The sequence below is a fragment of the Venustampulla echinocandica genome (assembly GCF_003357145.1).
Source record: "Venustampulla echinocandica strain BP 5553 chromosome Unknown scaffold_11, whole genome shotgun sequence".
Classification (NCBI taxonomy): domain Eukaryota; kingdom Fungi; phylum Ascomycota; class Leotiomycetes; order Helotiales; family Pleuroascaceae; genus Venustampulla; species Venustampulla echinocandica.
In genome coordinates this window covers 1,985-18,714 of record NW_022474216.1, presented here as the reverse complement: position 1 = coordinate 18,714, position 16,730 = coordinate 1,985, and the positions used below count along the sequence as shown (strand labels likewise).

The 16,730-nt window shown below is 44.9% G+C and overlaps 5 protein-coding genes across 5 annotated transcripts; 3 read left to right on the top strand and 2 right to left on the bottom strand.

Moving 5' to 3' along the window:
- Window positions 1-91: 91 nt before the first annotated feature.
- On the top strand, window positions 92-3,834 carry BP5553_09536 (Uncharacterized protein; the record flags this gene model as incomplete). Its single annotated transcript, XM_032018159.1, has 10 exons — window positions 92-140; window positions 262-379; window positions 426-733; window positions 863-943; window positions 1,009-1,661; window positions 1,711-1,913; window positions 2,041-2,296; window positions 2,389-2,519; window positions 2,572-2,891; window positions 2,942-3,834. The coding sequence occupies 10 exons, from the start codon at window positions 92-94 to the stop codon at window positions 3,832-3,834; spliced, it is 3,012 nt and encodes a 1,003-aa protein (XP_031865458.1).
- Window positions 3,835-5,051: 1,217 nt separating this feature from the next.
- On the bottom strand, window positions 5,052-5,614 carry BP5553_09535 (Uncharacterized protein; the record flags this gene model as incomplete). The annotated part of the gene is made up of 3 exons (XM_032018158.1): window positions 5,052-5,175; window positions 5,282-5,427; window positions 5,489-5,614. The coding sequence occupies 3 exons, from the start codon at window positions 5,612-5,614 to the stop codon at window positions 5,052-5,054; spliced, it is 396 nt and encodes a 131-aa protein (XP_031865457.1).
- Window positions 5,615-6,608: 994 nt separating this feature from the next.
- Window positions 6,609-8,560, top strand: BP5553_09534 (Uncharacterized protein; the record flags this gene model as incomplete). The annotated part of the gene is made up of 4 exons (XM_032018157.1): window positions 6,609-6,953; window positions 7,040-7,514; window positions 7,630-7,834; window positions 7,972-8,560. 4 exons carry the CDS (start codon window positions 6,609-6,611, stop codon window positions 8,558-8,560), a joined length of 1,614 nt encoding a protein of 537 aa, XP_031865456.1.
- A 349-nt stretch (window positions 8,561-8,909) lies between these two features.
- On the bottom strand, window positions 8,910-12,032 carry BP5553_09533 (uncharacterized protein; the record flags this gene model as incomplete). The annotated part of the gene is made up of 5 exons (XM_032018156.1): window positions 8,910-9,133; window positions 9,228-9,515; window positions 9,609-10,501; window positions 10,601-11,617; window positions 11,803-12,032. 5 exons carry the CDS (start codon window positions 12,030-12,032, stop codon window positions 8,910-8,912), a joined length of 2,652 nt encoding a protein of 883 aa, XP_031865455.1.
- A 513-nt stretch (window positions 12,033-12,545) lies between these two features.
- On the top strand, window positions 12,546-13,384 carry BP5553_09532 (uncharacterized protein; the record flags this gene model as incomplete). The annotated part of the gene is made up of 2 exons (XM_032018155.1): window positions 12,546-12,725; window positions 12,791-13,384. 2 exons carry the CDS (start codon window positions 12,546-12,548, stop codon window positions 13,382-13,384), a joined length of 774 nt encoding a protein of 257 aa, XP_031865454.1.
- Window positions 13,385-16,730: the final 3,346 nt, after the last annotated feature.

Genomic DNA, 16,730 nt, shown 5'->3' with positions numbered 1-16,730 from the left:
GTTGCTCCTTAAGAATGGCAGGTATCTCAGAGCGGTGTTGACAATAATGGTGGACTTGAGTGGGAGGAAGCCAAGTCATATATACGTAGAAATGAGCCTCCCGGAGACCGTGGTGTCTTGGAGTATGGCGCATCGAGGGCGTATGGAGAGTATGGAGAGTATGGAGAGCATGGAGAGCATGATGGAGTCAGAGTTCCCGTTGTTTAGGGGGTTCGCAGGGGACCTGGACGAAGCTGGAAGAGCTAAAAACCCGGGGTACAGAATTTGATGGCCGCCTAACCGAAAGAGGAAACGCGGGGAGCGGGGAGCGGGCATCGGGCGAAGTCAAGGGAAGGAACGACCAGCCCGGACTCCGCGACGATAGGGGAGAGCGCGGATGGTTCGTCGAGGTCCAGAACATCACAACTACACTACTATGGTACTAGCACGTGTGCTATCATCCAAAGCACATGTACCTATGGCACTAGACCCCACAATATCACGCCGTCTCGTTTCCGTCGCGGCGGGCTAATCCGCAGGTCAAAAGCTTCAAAAGCTCTCCCGGTCCCCGAACTTCGTCTCAGCGTCGCTCCAACCCTCCCGCCGTTTGTCCGCATCCCCACAACTGACCCCCCCACATTCCGCACGTCTCCACGCGTCCAAGGCATGGAGAGGGCCGAAGCCGAGCATGGGCTCGAAAGAGCAGAGTCCAATACTCGGACGTCTGTTAGCGAAGAGAAAGACACCCCAGCTTGTCAGTCGTGTCGAAAGCGGAAACTGAAGTGCTCACGAGAGAGCCCGACATGCAGCCAATGTGTGAGACTAAGTACTGACCCTGCAGCTTATTGTGGATGAGAAATACAGTGGCTAACGACAGAGGAAGGTTGCACATGTCGATATGATCAACAAAAGCAGAAACCCGGAATCAAGACTGGTGTGATTGAGAGCTTGAGTCGACGACTAGGTTCGTGAATCTGATGTTCACTGTGAAGTTGTTTTATCATCCTCTATTAATACTCTCGCCGACAGAGCTCCTGGAGAATCTCCTCCTCGATGGCGGAGGCAATCCAAAAGCTGGACCGGTCCCTAGTGATCAACCTGGTTGCATATATCATGCATCTCTATTGCTTGCCAAGGAGTTACAAGTCAATGTGGAGAGTTCGGGGAAATATCTCTCGTCCAGTGAAGTAGCTCCGAAAGGTCCCTCCAGACGCAACTGCCTGCAAGATACCGAATTTGTATTCAGTGCAGGAGACCAGGCTCCATCGAGTGAGCAGCCGTCCAAGAAGAGAAAAACCAATCATGAGCGTTCTGAATATAATTTACTACAACGGAACTGGGGCAATGCTGAGGATAGTAGACCGTCTTTATTACCATCAGGAAGGGTACTGAATCTCGTCGTTGATACATTCTGTTCAACCGTTCATCCGTGGATACCGTTCATTCATCTTGACCGGTTCAGAGAACAATTTAATGATGCAGAGAGGAGGCCCGACCTCGAGATAATATTACATGCTATGATATTTGCGACATTGAGGTATTTAAAGGATGAGGAAACCAATATGGAACAATCTGAGATCGCCTGTCAGGTTCAATTGTCTCGGAATGTGGTAATGCTTACTGCTACCGACCGCTTGACAACTCAGAATATTCAAGCCTTGATTATAGTAGCTTTCCATGACGTATGTACCCAAAGTTTGCGGGGTTTAATCATGACTGAATGGCACATAGGTTGGTTCTGGGAATATTTCCCGAGCTTGGCCTATCATTGGATCTTTAACAAGAACAGTAGAGTATTTGCAGCTCACGGTCGAAGCCGATGAAATGCAACAGTATTCGCTTTCAACACCACTTGCATTGCTTGACAAGCCTCAAGATTGGACCGAGTCGGAGAACAGGAGAAGGATCTTTTGGAACGTCTTCCTGTTAGACAGGTGAGTATCTAAGAAACAAATCTTTGATATTGGAGCTAACTTTGATGACTTAGATTTTGCTCCATTACAACAGGGTAGACTATAGTCTCTCAATAGCTTTCAAAATTTCATGCTAACGAGGATACAGTTGGAATACGAGTCTCACGTCCGATGATGTTCGTCGTAGATTGCCATGCGATGGAGGGCTTTGGCAACATAGAGAGGAAGCAGTAGTAACACCATACTTTGGGATATGGAGTAAATCAGCTGCGAGGATCGGAAATCATATTGCATACATACCCGCACATTATCCCAGTCCAGATCATCCAGTCGATACCAGAAGTCCCAATGGAATTGCTGATTTTGGCTCCGTGGATACATCGAAGTTAGGAGCATTTGCATATGTATGTATAATCATGACGCTCATATTCTTCATACAGACTACTCTCAGTGCGATCAGATTTATACAGTAGCTACTGCTAACACTTGTCCAAAGCACATCGAAGCAACAGAATCCTTAAGCCAGGTTACATCATTCTTCTTACAACAGAAAGTCGACTTTCGAAATCGCCAGGAAGCTGGAAGCTGGCTCACACGCTTCAAAGAGCTCGATCTTCGGCTCGTGCAGTACGTCCCCCTCGCTCCACCCAAACCGGTCATTCCTGCTTATATCCAGTAGCTGGAAGATGTTCCTCCCTCAGAAATGGAAAGACTCGAATATTTCCCGCGACAAGGCGTTCATCAATATGGATCCAAATCTTACAATGGCGCATATCACTCATAACACGTCAATGATTCTTCTCCATCAGCACATCGCATACCCTCCTCGAGAATGGGCGGAGCTGATCAGACTTCCTAGCTCGTGCAGTGCAGGAACTTGTGAATCCGCAGCAGTAGAGACAGCATGTATTAGCGAAAAGTATCTCAAGTACACAGATGTCGGGATCGTAAGCAGCCAATTCGCACTCTGTGCTTTCGTCGCCGCCCGCGTTCTTCTCGGTAAGACCCTATCGCCCCCATCACTATGTGCAACACACTAAGTCAACAAGTTCATTGGCAATACTATCAAACAACTCTCCTCCCTGAGTTCTTTAGCCTTCTAGCCAGCCTCGAGAATATGTCCAAGCGCTGGCGCGGCCCACACGCACCACAACAAGGCTTTCCGTCGTCGACTCAAGATACAGTCTCAGACCTGGATATGGCTGGCCAATACCGCGTGTATCTGCAATCTTTACATCGGCAATGTACCAGTTCTCCTGATTTCCGTATGGACACTAACCTCAGTGGCCTCTTGCCTCCTCTGGTACAGTCAAGGACCGTGGAGAGCGTCACGCTTTCTCCGTCGTTGACAACGAGCTCAGCACCGAGATACCAGGCCAAGACGTCTAACGGCGTGCAGAGTCAAGCTAAGCTAGATACTCCACAACGAATACAACACTCCCAATCGCAGCCTCAAACACAGCCCTCCTATTACGTCAGTCCGACACCATATACATCCTCTTCCATACCTGCCATATCCTCCTCCTCCACTGCGATACAAGCCCATTCCCCAACTCTGCCCTTACAAAATCCACTACAATCTCATCCGCCAGCAGCCGAAAATTTCGCTCCATCATCGCACCACCGCCCCGCCCCTTCATATTACTCCACCACAGACCTCCAGGCGCCTGTTTCCAGCGTCTGTGCTTCGCATAACACCCCAGACTTAAACGGAAGAATACCAAACGCACACAACCCGGATTCTATCATTAGTATTCCAAGCAGCATGAATCTTGGTATCGTTGATGAAAACAACACCATCGATGAACACGGTATTGATTCCCTGACTCAGATGTCGAATCTCCTGCTGGGACAGCAGTTTCTGGAGATGGACCGAGTGATTACATTTGAGGAGACAGATTTCACGATTGAGATGAATTTGGAGGCTTGGGGGGGTTCATGACAAGGTTTTACTGAGTGAATGTAAGAGGGGAAGAGGAAGGAAAGGGCGAAATGGAGATCTGGATTGGACTGGATGAAATTTGTTTATAATGAACCCATTAAGACATTTAGCTCTAATCCTAACTACTTCTTCATCTTTATTAAATAGAGATTTACAGTTCAAATACCAATTACCAAGTATCTAGGGACCCAACTCTGATCCTGTTCTGCATTGTACAATCACAAACGGACAAGCAAGTGCATGGAGCCTAATAAAGAATACATGGCTCTCGAAGACTAAGATTCAGATTCGAAAGCGGAGGAACGAAAGATTCAATAGGCAAGGGCACAAAAGAGGTCGTAAATCGTCACCGTACGTTCGTTCGTAGTATTTGCAAGTGGTAATTGAGGTTATTCGATAACCGCTGTCGCCGTCGCTCTGTACGCTGCCTGTGCTCCTGATTAGCCGCTGCTACTGTACTTTGTATAGGTATTTCTTTCAGCTGCTATATCCTCCACATCGGATCTGAATTGAGGTTATTCGAGTCGCGCTGTCGCCTTCGCTGTCGCCTTCGCTCTATACACAGCCGTGTACTCTAGTAGTAGCTACTACTATATTTTATATAATAATTACTATACTCGAATATATAGGTAGTAGTACTGAGATACTAAACAAGCGCACTATTTCTTCCGAACAATCGATTGCACAGATAATAGGAGAATACTACAGTTGAGAATATTAGATATGTCCGTCGAGTATGAGATAATTTTGTTGGAATCCCTGGATCTCATAAACCGGATGATTTGTCCGTGCATGAGCGGAAGTTACGATTAACTTACTAGTCGATACGAGGTCGAAGTGTTATAATGTGATCCCATTGTGGAGCGCCTGGCTCTCCTAGTTTATTACAACGGATTACTTGATACCTTATAACAGGTTCCCTCCATCAGACGCCCACTGGACTTCCTGGTTCATATTAGCCTTGCCCTGTCACAACGGAGTGGTTGCTTTTGCTGCGGCCCGGGAATTCACCCTCAAATCTCAAGGGACTCAAGGATCAATAGGCTACACTTTCACAGTCTGCATTCACACTTAAAATCAAAATCAAGGGGCCTTTTACCCTTTTGTTCTACTGAGATGTCTATTCTCCATGAGTTCCCCTTAGGACACCTGGGCTATAGTTTAACAGATGTGCCGCCCCAGCCAAACCCCCCACCTGACAATATCTTCCACCCGGATCAGGCGCCTCGAATCTGAATTTCGAAGTCGCCATTGCCCTGGACATACGCCCAGCCCTGGATCTTATTATCAGGCCGGTTACAGGCATCCATAATCAACCCAGCAGACCTAGCAACATTCTGACTGCAACACCATAACATCAGCATTTGAACTTTCTCATCCTAGAAGCAAGATCTGAAGCACGCGTTCTTCTTTGCCATGTATACCAGAAAAGAAATCAACGACTCACCATGGTGTCGAAGCCCCCTTCGGGGTACGGCTGATGGACCAGATCTCCGTGCTTCCACATCTGCGCAGAGATCTCCCTGCGTAATCTGTCACGCAGGTTGAACCCAGCGCTGCGAGCTGGTTGATGCATGTTACTGCCTCCTGGGTCTGGAGATGGCGAGTGTTAGAATGGTTCTTGCAATTGGGGTTTTGGGGTCTGTAGACGTACGTTTCCCCATAAGATGCCGGGTCTGCTACAAACGGGTGCGCGAGCTTCTAGATTGGAGGGAGCTGCGAGTGTGAGGGACGACAGAGCGGCTAGAGCGGCTATCAGGGAAGTTGCGAGTTGGACCATGGTGTTGAATGGTGGTGATGGTAGGTGAGAGTTTCGTGGTTTGTAGAGTTGAGTTATGATGAGTATGAAGAGTGATGCTGAAAAGGGATTGAGTATTGGGAATGAGAAGTGCTTTATATACCTGTGGAGAGGGCTTTAGCTCAGCTCGTGGCCTGTCACTCAACACAGCCATGGAATCGTCAGACCCGTAGAGAGTATTGGTAGGTCCGAACTCTTCAATTGTTTTTTCTGGAGGATTATGTTTTTAGACAAGGGATGCAGGGAATTCTGGACGTACCTGCTTAGTTATCAGCCTGTACCTATAATAAATAGGGCATCTAGGAGGCCTCCATTGGTGCCCTCGTAAAAATGAGGTAAGCTCCCGGATGTAGCCAATGTCAAGGTTAAAATAAGCCGACAGGTATACTGATTAGAGATGCGAGTCGTGATTTGGCAGGATTTGCGACCAGGTAGCCTCAGCAGGGGGAAGTACATCACCACGTGTAAACGTCAACATTAAACCGTACATTGGGCCATACCAGCAACAGACTCCCATTTCCATTGCTAGAATCCTGATTAATTGATCGGTTTTCTACAACTTATTGTCCGATTAGCGAGTGATGAGATAAAGTTATATAAAGTTAAAGAGATATTTTTGCCGACGTTATAGGGGGGAACACCAAGTCGGCTAGTCCAACGAAACGGGCATCGGAATAAGACCGGAAGCGACGATCCTCCGCCCGGATCATTATCGCCGACGGATAGACCAAGAGACTCCACCTATAGTTTGGCTCCGTTTAGGGCTCTATTGGAGATTATTTGGAGAGCGTGGTAATAAGGTAAATTTGTAGCTTGGAACGTGGGTACGTAGAGAGGGGATAAATAAGGTGTATTTCTACAAATCTTTCTTTCATATATCTCCTTTCCTAATTTACGTTCTTAACAAAAGTCGACTATATCCAATTTTCGACGGACGGACAACCTTATACCTGCCACTTCCAGTGCCACCGCTACAATGCCGGCCATGATCCAGCAAGTCAGCACTACAGAACCTGCCACCGAGATCCCGGGTTCAGAAAAGCAGCCGTATATCGTTGCCGAGGTCCCGATCTCCCAGGCCGAGAGTGTCCCCTCGGTAGATGATGGCTCAGGAACCGACTCTGGGGTGAGCTCGTCGCCGTCAAGTGCACCGTCGCTGACCGGCGAGAACGGCAATAAGAAAACAAATATCTTGAGTCTCGACAAGCTGAGTCCGGATACAGGACTTGGGCTGGGGTTGAACGTTGAGCTTGCTGAGCTTTTTGCAGAGAATGTTGCTGCGAAGATATGGAAAGTCGCAGTGCGGGAGCTGGAGAAAGAGGTCTGTCCATCGATCTCGAGCATTCCGCTCTTTTCTTCTTCCGTTTCTCCCTACCTTTCGCTCGATAATTAACTCTCGATCTACAGAACCCTCCTACAAGCTACCCAGAATACGTAACTACAAGCGGCCCCCTCGCAAATACCTACACAATGACCGAGGCCGATTTTTGGACCTGCGGGTTTTTCCCCGGCAGCTTGTACGCCCTCCTCGAACGCGCAATGAAGTACCCCTCAGCCCTTCCTATTCCTACCGCCCTTCGTCCAAACTTCATAACACAGCTGGCTGCGCTAAGCCGCGATTGGGCGGAGCCACTTCACGCGATGGCGAAACGCACTGATACGCATGACATGAGCTTCATTATCCAGCCAGCGCTGCGTATGGACTGGGAGCTCACGGGCAATGCACGAAGTCTAGAGAGTGTGCTGACGGCGGCGACAAGTTTAGCGAGTCGCTTCTCTGAGAAAGTTGGTGCGATCAGGAGCTGGGATGATACGGAGAATGCAAGATATACATTTGATAACATGGAAGAGGACTTCTTGGTTATTATCGATAGCATGTGCAGTAGGTTACACCCCGTTTCGTCGCAACGAAGTATAAAGTTGGTATTGGACGTGGAGTGGTGAAGTCGTCAAATGATTGTGGTGTCGGAATATGATACAGGCTAACAGGGCGCTAGATCTGGATCTCCTTTACTACGCAGGGGCGCATACTGGGGAGCAGAGACTAATTGATATCGCGACTACCCATGCGCACACCGTCCTCAAGGCTATCGTGCGGGATGACTGGTCAACGTATCATCTAATTGACTTCGACTCCAAGACTGGTGCTATAAAACAACAGCTTACGAACCAAGGTTATCGCGACTGGTCTACGTGGAGCAGGTTCGTATCCTTTTATTCTCTCTCGAACTGTGTCCGCTCAAAATCCTACCCCTTATCCTTCCTTGTACTATCATCCCTCACTCAACCCCACCGAATGCAAGAATAAACAGTTTTGTTAACTATCCTTTCTTCCCCAGAGGCCAAGCTTGGGCTATACTCGGATTTGCCCAGACATACACGTGGACGCACGACCCCGTGTTCCTCACGGCGGCGATCTCCCTTGCTGATTACTTCCTCACCCGTCTCTCCCAGGTTGCTATCTCTGGCAAATACATCCACCCTTACGTCCCACTGTGGGATTTTGATGCTCCAGCTGCGCCGACGCCTCCTCGCGATAGCTCCGCAGGCATGATCGCGGCAAATGGTCTACTGATCCTCCACCAGACTCTGCTCGGGGCTGGGCGTGCCGACGACGCTGTGCGGTTCCTCGCCGCTGTGCGGCGCATCGTCGCGGACACATTGGAACTATCATTGGCTACGAAAAGCGCCTTTGTAGTCCCGATAGCTCACCCCACCGCGGAATCTGGAACGTACCCAACTGTGATCGAAGTAGATGATGGACGAAAAGAAGGGGAGGGTGTCGTCGTATTCGACGCTATTCTCAAAAATGCAACCGCAAATAATAACGAATTTTCGTATAAGATCTACAGTGACCATGGGCTCGTGTATGCGGATTATTACTTCTTGGAGCTGGGGAATAAGCTGCTGAGAATGGGGTTGTTGTAGATTGGTGGGGATTGCGTCAGTTCGTGGAAGGCGTATAGATATTGGAAATAGGGAGCCAAGATTAGAGTTGCTTTTATATTTGCGTCTCCTCAGCTAGCATATTAACGGCGCTCCGACATCCCTAATTTGACGTGTTTCAGAAATATAACCATGTCTGCGTTGCTAAGCTTGACACTTGTTTCGTATATAAGTAGTCGAATTAATAAGTCGAATTAGCTTTCTCGGCAATTTTATACTAAATAGTTATATAAGAAATAAAGTCGAAATAACTCAAGTCGACTTCTATATTATAGATAAGCTACTAGTTCGAGATTAAGTCGAAAAGATATATTTAAGGTTTGCTAATTATCTATGTAGAGTTACGTTTGAGACGCCTCGTTGCAATGAAGTAACATTCCTTGCTCTCTCTGCGACATCGTACGCATGGTGGATCCTCAGGATTGTCAACCCTTCCCATGTCACATTTCACTTTTTGACGGCGACACTCTACGCATGCTTGGTATACTCGTTTGGGTGGCGGCGCGTTCTCCTCACTCAGTCTACTTGGCATATCACCCATTTGGGACATTTTTCCTAATCCATCGTGTCAGTTTGATGTTTTCGCAAGAGAACTTCATTCAGCGAAAAATCCTCAAATTTGTAAGAGATTGAAGAAGAGGGGGCAAACCTAGCTCGTCCTCGGGGTCTTTCCGTCTGAACCATTCGAGGTTTGGGCTCTTAGCAGTGCTTCTTAATGAGCGCCTGCTTATCTCTGCTCGCCGACTCGATGTTGGCTCCACTAGAGACTGGACGCCTTGGTCTAGCAGATCATTGTCAGATTCTAGTACTGATGATGATCGCATCTGAGGCTCTGGACTCTGAGACGCTTCGGAACTGGAGCCTAAACCATCGGAGGGTTTTTGTGGTGTCGTGAGGCGTTCTTTGGAATGTCGTTTTGGAGGAACATCTTCTTTTCCTAGTTGTAGATGTTCTTCGTATGGGAACACTCATCTTTGATAGGAGTTCTTGAGCGAGGTTGAGAGGGACGACATAATCTTCCCTTCATAACCTAGAATTTGTCCTACCTGCGGCCATTTCTTCATCTCGCAGACTTTCTCAAATCCTCCCATTGTTTCAACAGTTTCCCTCAATTTATACAAGTCAAGAGGACGCTTGTCAGCGGTAGGGAATCGATTGAGGACTGTGCTGTGCAGGTTGTGAAATCCTGCAAGTTGATTCAGGTATGCACCCCGGCTTCCACTCGCCGCCGACGACCCACCTGCAACCCTACCATCGACCTCCCCTCTATGCTGCCGATTCTTCAAATGCATTTCAAAGTTCCCCACGGTGGTTTCCGGGCCAGGGGTAAATGGTTTTCCAGGACAGCCGTGGCATCGGATTCGAGGCAAGTATATGTATTTCACACCTTTTGAGGTGGGTTCGCCGGCTGGAGGCGTGGCGCAAGAGAGTTCTGTGGCCGTATATACGGCGGAATAGCGCATAACACCTTCGAAACGGTCGTTGGGATATTCCTTTTGGAGGTCCGCAAGGCCTTGGGCTAACCATGCTGGAGGGGCGGGCTGGAAATTGTTAGTAGATATTTTGGGACAAGGAAGGAGTCTTATAGGAACATGAGTAGGCTGACCAGGAGGTGGTGCTTCTACTCGACCGATTGGTCTCTGTGGGACGGGAGTTATTAATGGCTGCAAAGTGGTATTCTGCTGACCCGGCGTCGAAGGAGGCCCCATTATACCTGGTACCAGAGTACCGACAGAAGACAGTGCATGATTCGCGTGTAGCTCAGCTGTGTCTGAATCTGTCACATATCGGCCATTTTCTTGGCGGTCATCGGAACCATAATCGTTGGAACCTGTCGTCACGGATCTGGCGCTAGAACCAGACTCAGAATCGGAGCCGTTTTCTCGAGGTAATGCTGCCAGCGCGATGCTTTCTATCTGTTTGCTGACATGCGTGACGAAATTGCGCCTCGACGTGCCTAGCACGCATAAGCATAAGGGGCATGAAAGAGATGCTGCCTCATGAGGTTTTCTTTACTTATACAATCCCAGCGGGCTTCCAGGTGCTTTCTTCTCGAGTGCCCTTCCATGCGCAGATTTGAGATGCGCATTGCCTTCTTTTTCTGTTGAGAAACTACCGGTAAGACTGCTTCGACACAATGAGCAGTGTAATACCGTGTCGAATCGATGTTGCTCAAACTCGTGGGTTTCCCACATCTTTCGGGTCGGAAATGTCCTGAGTACATTTTTACAATCTGAGAAAGTGCAAAGGTATGGCCTCAGATCAGCAAAAACGTGTCGTCTGGCAACGTCAGCAAACAATTTTCTCTTAGTATAAAGGGGAAGTCTCTCATACTTCCAATCAATGCGGTTCTTGATTTGACTCAACGTCTGGCCACAAGTTTCACAACTGAACGGGATTCCTTTGAAAACCGCCTTGGGTGTGGGAGGGACTCTTAGCCTTCCAGCCTCTTCATCGGCCTGGCTCGAAACAAATGATGTGTGTGATGCGGAAGTTGCGGTATAGCTCGTTTGTGCTGGCAGCGAGCTTCCTAAACCAGAGTCCTGGAATAATGAGACTGGGACAAAAACAGATTTGGCTGGTTCTTCAACAGGGACATCTGAGCTATCTGTTTGCGTAGGAAGCCCGCGGAGTGCAGTATGCCGTTGCCAGTTCGCTTCTCCAAGCCTCTCCACAAGTAGAGAATCAGCTTTCGGGAAGCGATCACAGATATTGAGAATGTACGTTCTGGCAGGCCCAGAGACATGAAACTCCAATGGCAATGAAGGCTGATCTTCGTCTGTGGCTTGACGTGCAAGGCTCAGTGTGTCTTCCATTGAAGGAAGCAGGTCCATGAGACATGTGGTATATATTTTCAACGAATGAATGAAAATGCGAAATTTATCCCGCTCTTCATGGGCGTCATCATCGGTTGTCTCACCACCAGAAATGCCTTTATCATCAGGGCTGTTTTGTACGAGGGCTTTTGCCTTTTCTAAAATGATCCTGAGCTCTTCAACGAGGGTTTCGGACTCATCACGACGTAGAGTGATGCTCTCTCTTGGGGTATCAATTATTTCGAAATTAGGTCAACTTTCCCAGAATATGCAGGCAACAGCAAGTTTGACTCACTAGATATCAGCAGTCTTCCTATTCCAACCAGTGAGGAAACCAGTGTCTCCTGAAGATCATCCGACTCCTCCACAACCTTTTCCAGCCTCCCGTCACGAAATCCGTCTCCCTACAAGAACAAATCTCTGAGGGATTTTTTAAAATTTTTGACATCTTTGCGCGAGATTCTATGGAAGTCGTTTGATAATATTGGGAATAGTTTAGTTAAAAGTTTGAGATCGAGCTCATACAGGGTCCAGGCAAACCCGGATGCTACACCGTCTTCCTGAACGTCCCCTGATCGATGAATTGTCGTCCCGTCAATCCACTCCACTACCTTGCCTGACTTGCCGGTTGGGTGCATTTTCGACTTGCGACGAAAGATTCAGTAGCCAGCGGTACAACCGTAGCCCATAGTTGATAAGGTTGGGAATCATGGGGAAGTTTGTGAGGTTCGCCGGGTCGTACGTGGGCACTTCCCAAGGCAGTGCGGTCGGTCCGCCTCGCTGCAACTCAGCCCGCCACCTCACAGAGAGGCTTGCACAGCCTCACTTTGAAAAAGAATTCATGGAACACAACTTTTCAAGCTTCGTCTTTTAGGCATCCATTCCAGCTTTCGTTGAATCTCATCGCTTACTATGTGGAAATCGTCGAAATGACAGGAGTTGAAGCTGTCGGGTTCGTGTTAGGGGTGTTACCCCTCATGATATCGGCAGCAGAGCACTACGAAGCTGTTTTCTGACCTTTCAACCGATATCGCAAGTTTGCACCCGAGCTCGAGCTATACCAGCAGCAATTAGGCACTCAGAAAACTATCTTTAGGAATGAATGTCACCTGCTCTTAGCCACTCTCACCAACCGGCAAACTGCAAAAGACATGCTAAGAGAGGGCAAGCACTTCTCATGGAACGATCAGGATTTGAATGAGAGGTTCTCCAGGCAGCTTGGAGACTCTGGGGTGGCTTGTAAGAACCTAATCAGTCTCATGCGAGGAAAATTAGGAGAGATCGAGGAAAAGACTGAAAGCTTTGGGTTGGTCTTACAACAGTCATTTCCTGTAAGACTTCGGACTTCTGGGCAATTATCTCAAGAATGGTCTCTGAAACTAATAACATGTTCCAGCTCAGTTCAATAGGAGACAAAGCTTGGAGGTCACGAATTGGAAAGAGGTTGAAGTTCAGTTTTTCCGAGTCTCGACTAGAGAAGACACTTGAAGACCTCAGAAATCTCAACCAAGATTTCCGTACTCTTGCTGCGCAGACAAACAAGCTAGATGACGTTGAGCACCTACCGATACCCTCGTCCGTTTCTCCTCCGCGAACGGATGAAGCAGTGAAAGATTGTAGACTGGTGCGAACTGCATCAGCGCAATTGCACCAAGCATCGGAGCGAGCGTGCAAGATCCACGAGAAACATACCGCACATTTCCGACTAGAGTCGCAACATGTTACTATTGAGCAGCCAGGCCTCCCTATAGTCAGATTCAACATGGCATTTGCACATTGTTCTTCAGGGGCTCCAACAACCCTAGAACCTGTCTGGATTGAAGCCGACTCCACTTTCAATGAGGCTCTGTCGGCATCGCCACAAAAGACAAGAACCAAATCTCAGCAACGGGCGCAAGACCGGTTAGTTGAGCTTTCCGGGGCATTAAAACGAGAGAACTCTACATCATGCCCTTCGCCTGTCAAACGGTTCAAGGCGAGGACTGTGTGATTCGACACGACAGCTTCACCTGCAGCTCGTTCTGGCATGGCAACGACGAGAGCTAGTACAACAACATTGCTCGGATCATTCTTAGTAGATCCTGCCTTCCCGGACTTCTGCATACAACATGACTTCTGCAAACAACTTGAAAAGTACAGACCGAAATCTCCGTTCAACCAATACATCGGCTTCCTCGAAAAGACAGGGCCATACAAACATCTAGTCTACCTCGCGCCACCTATCATAACCACTAGTAGCCGCCAATATTTCTCCCTACCCCTAGCGCTCGGGCTTATTTGACCGCAATGAGCGTTTTCCCCGCGCCAGTCGCCCCCGGACAAGGGGGTGGGCACGGGCCAGTCGACCGTGATAAGTCGACTGTAATAAGTAGTTTGGCCCTAGATCTGCAGGATACTGCAAGACCTGCCCCGACTATTAACTATGGAGGAGGAAGCTCCTAACACGACAAACGAAGCTTTCGTCTACCTACTTCTTATACCAGAGCTCTTTTTTTCGGTGAAAGAAGAGCGTGCTAAGTTAAGTGCGCGTTTTGCTGACTAAGGCACTCATAGGTCTAGGGGAAGGGATTTCGGTGTAACAGTTCCAATAGTTCCTCCGGCGGGGAGTTATACTGGAGGTGTTCTGTTTCGTTTACGTAGCGAAGTAATGTAGTGATCTCTTTTAATGATCTGTAAGTAATGTTAGAGTAAGTGAATTATAGAAAGAGTCAAGTGTAATTAAAGTAAACTATTATAATTGATATTCAAGAATCAAGTTGAGTACGAAACTTCTATCTAGTAAAGAAATTATATTACTTATATAGAACTTTCCTACTCCTGGATCTGTTTAGATCTGGATCTATTCAGATCAAAAGTCTGAACAGATCTAGATCTCCCTAGATCCTTTTTACGTGATCTTATTATATAATTCCCTGTTGTTATATAACTTCGTTATATATTTCTATAGTTCTCTGTAGTAATATAATATATTACCCGAGCTTCAAGTTATAAAGTTGGCGTTTATAACACTATTTTCTATATAGTTTAGCGTAATCTTTTAGTTTAAAAGTTATATCGAAAACGTCGAATATTAAATATAACTTTTCTTCTCTTTTAATATAACTTCAAATTATAACAAATTTAAGAACTATAGACTATTTACTGATTTTATAAATTCTAAAAATAACGAAATAATACTTTATTCAAGTTGTGAAAAATATAACCGGACTTATATAGTCCTGAATGAAAAGTCGAAAAAGTATAATGAATATATTTATCGAAGTTCGAAGTACGATATTAAAAGTATTATAATTAATAGTTTTGAGTTCTTTTAATATATTTAAAAGAAGTTTCACTTTGAACGTGAAATAGTTCTAGTAGTAGTAATAGAAAGTTTTACTTATACTAAATGTCTAAAGAAATAGTAAAAGTTTCTCAAATATCGGATTTCCGATATAGTGTTACGAACACTAACTTTATAGTTTGAAGTTCGGGTAATGTACTGTATTACTACAGAGAACTATAAAAGCAGGTGACGAGGTCACGTGACAGCGGGGAATTATGTGATGAGATTATATAAAGAAGATCTAAGGAGATCTAGATCTATTCAGACTTTAGATCTAAATAAATCTAGATCTAACTAGATCTAGGAACAGGAAAGTTCTATATAAACAATATAATTTCCTTACTAGATAGAAGTTTCGTGTTCAACTTGATTCTTAAATATCAATTATAATAGTTTACTTTAATTAATATTTGACTCTTTCTATAATTCACTTACTCTGATATTATTTACAGATTATTAAAAGAGATCACTATATTACTTCGCTACGTAAACGAAATAGAATACTTCTAATACGACTCTCTGTTAGAAGAAATATTAGAACTGTTATATTTTGAGTACTTCTTTGCTGAAGTAAGTAAATTACTATAGTTTTAGCAACTCTACTAGCTGCGAAGCTACTTACTACGAAGTAGTTAGCTGTCGCTAACCCGAGTACTAGTTAAGTAAACTTTACACTATCGACTAGTAGACTCTAGGAAAATATTGAGATATCTGACTTACTCTATAAATTCAAAGTCGAAGTTAATAAATCAATTTATATTATTTTCCCCGACAAATATAATAATAACTAAAAAGATTTCGAGACTTTCATCTTTCAAGTAGAAATCTATTTCAATTTCAACTATAAAAAGTTCGAAGTTAACTATAATTAATAAAACTTTTAAATAACTTCTTACTTACAAGAACTAGTTTTAGAATAAGTCCAACTATTCTTTGAAGACTTCTTCAGAAATAAATTAGAAGATAGGAAAATAGTAGTTACGAAAATTATCTTTAAATTATAGAATAAAATAAAGAAAGAAATATAACGAATATTTGGAGATATCGATATTATTTAAGTAATAATACGAAAGATATTTGATTTTCGCTAAACTGGAATAACTTTTATTTATATAATAGAGTTCCAAAAATATAATACTAAGATAAAATAAGACAGTTTTACTTTGATAGAATTATTCTATCGAAGATTAAAAGAATATATTTATAAAAAAATAGTATAATAAAATATAGTCTATAACAACATTGTTAGTATAATTGAAAATATTATCTAGTTAAATAATCGTTTATAAAAATTCAAGAAGAACTACGTTCTACGAGAAAATTAAAAAAGAAACTACTAGTTTAGACAAAGATATTAATAGAAGAAAACTAGAACAATTAATATAACTTAATATAAAAGAAAGAAATTTATTTTGAACGAAGAATAAAACAAATGTCGGGAAAAAGATTTATACTTTGAATATAGACTTCTAAGATACTAAACTATTTCTTATTATAAAAGAAAGTTATAAAAGAATAAATAAACTTAGAAAAGAAAGTCTCGACAAATTAATATTACTAACTACTGATAAATAAATATAACTAGACGAAAGAATCTAACTGAAGAAGATCTTGAATTTATAAGTATTTACAGCTAACTTAGAGTTATAGAAACTCAGTAAACTAATAACTTTCTATTATACTAGACAGTAGAAGACTTAGTACTATAAGTAGAAGTTACTAGTCTAGAGAGTTTGACTTTACCTAACTCTTAAAAAAGACTTGAGAAACTTAGTAAATAAATAACACTTGACGAAAGTATAGAGATAAATATAATACTACTGTTACGAACGCCAACCTTATGGCCTGAGGCTCGGGTAATGTGCTGCATTACCACAGAGAACCATRGAGGCATGTGACGAGGTCACGTGACGGCAGAAAATCATGTGATGAGATCACGTGAAGAGGATCTGGGGGGATCCAGATCCGTTCAGACCTTGGATCTGAACAGATCCAGATCTAACCAGATCCA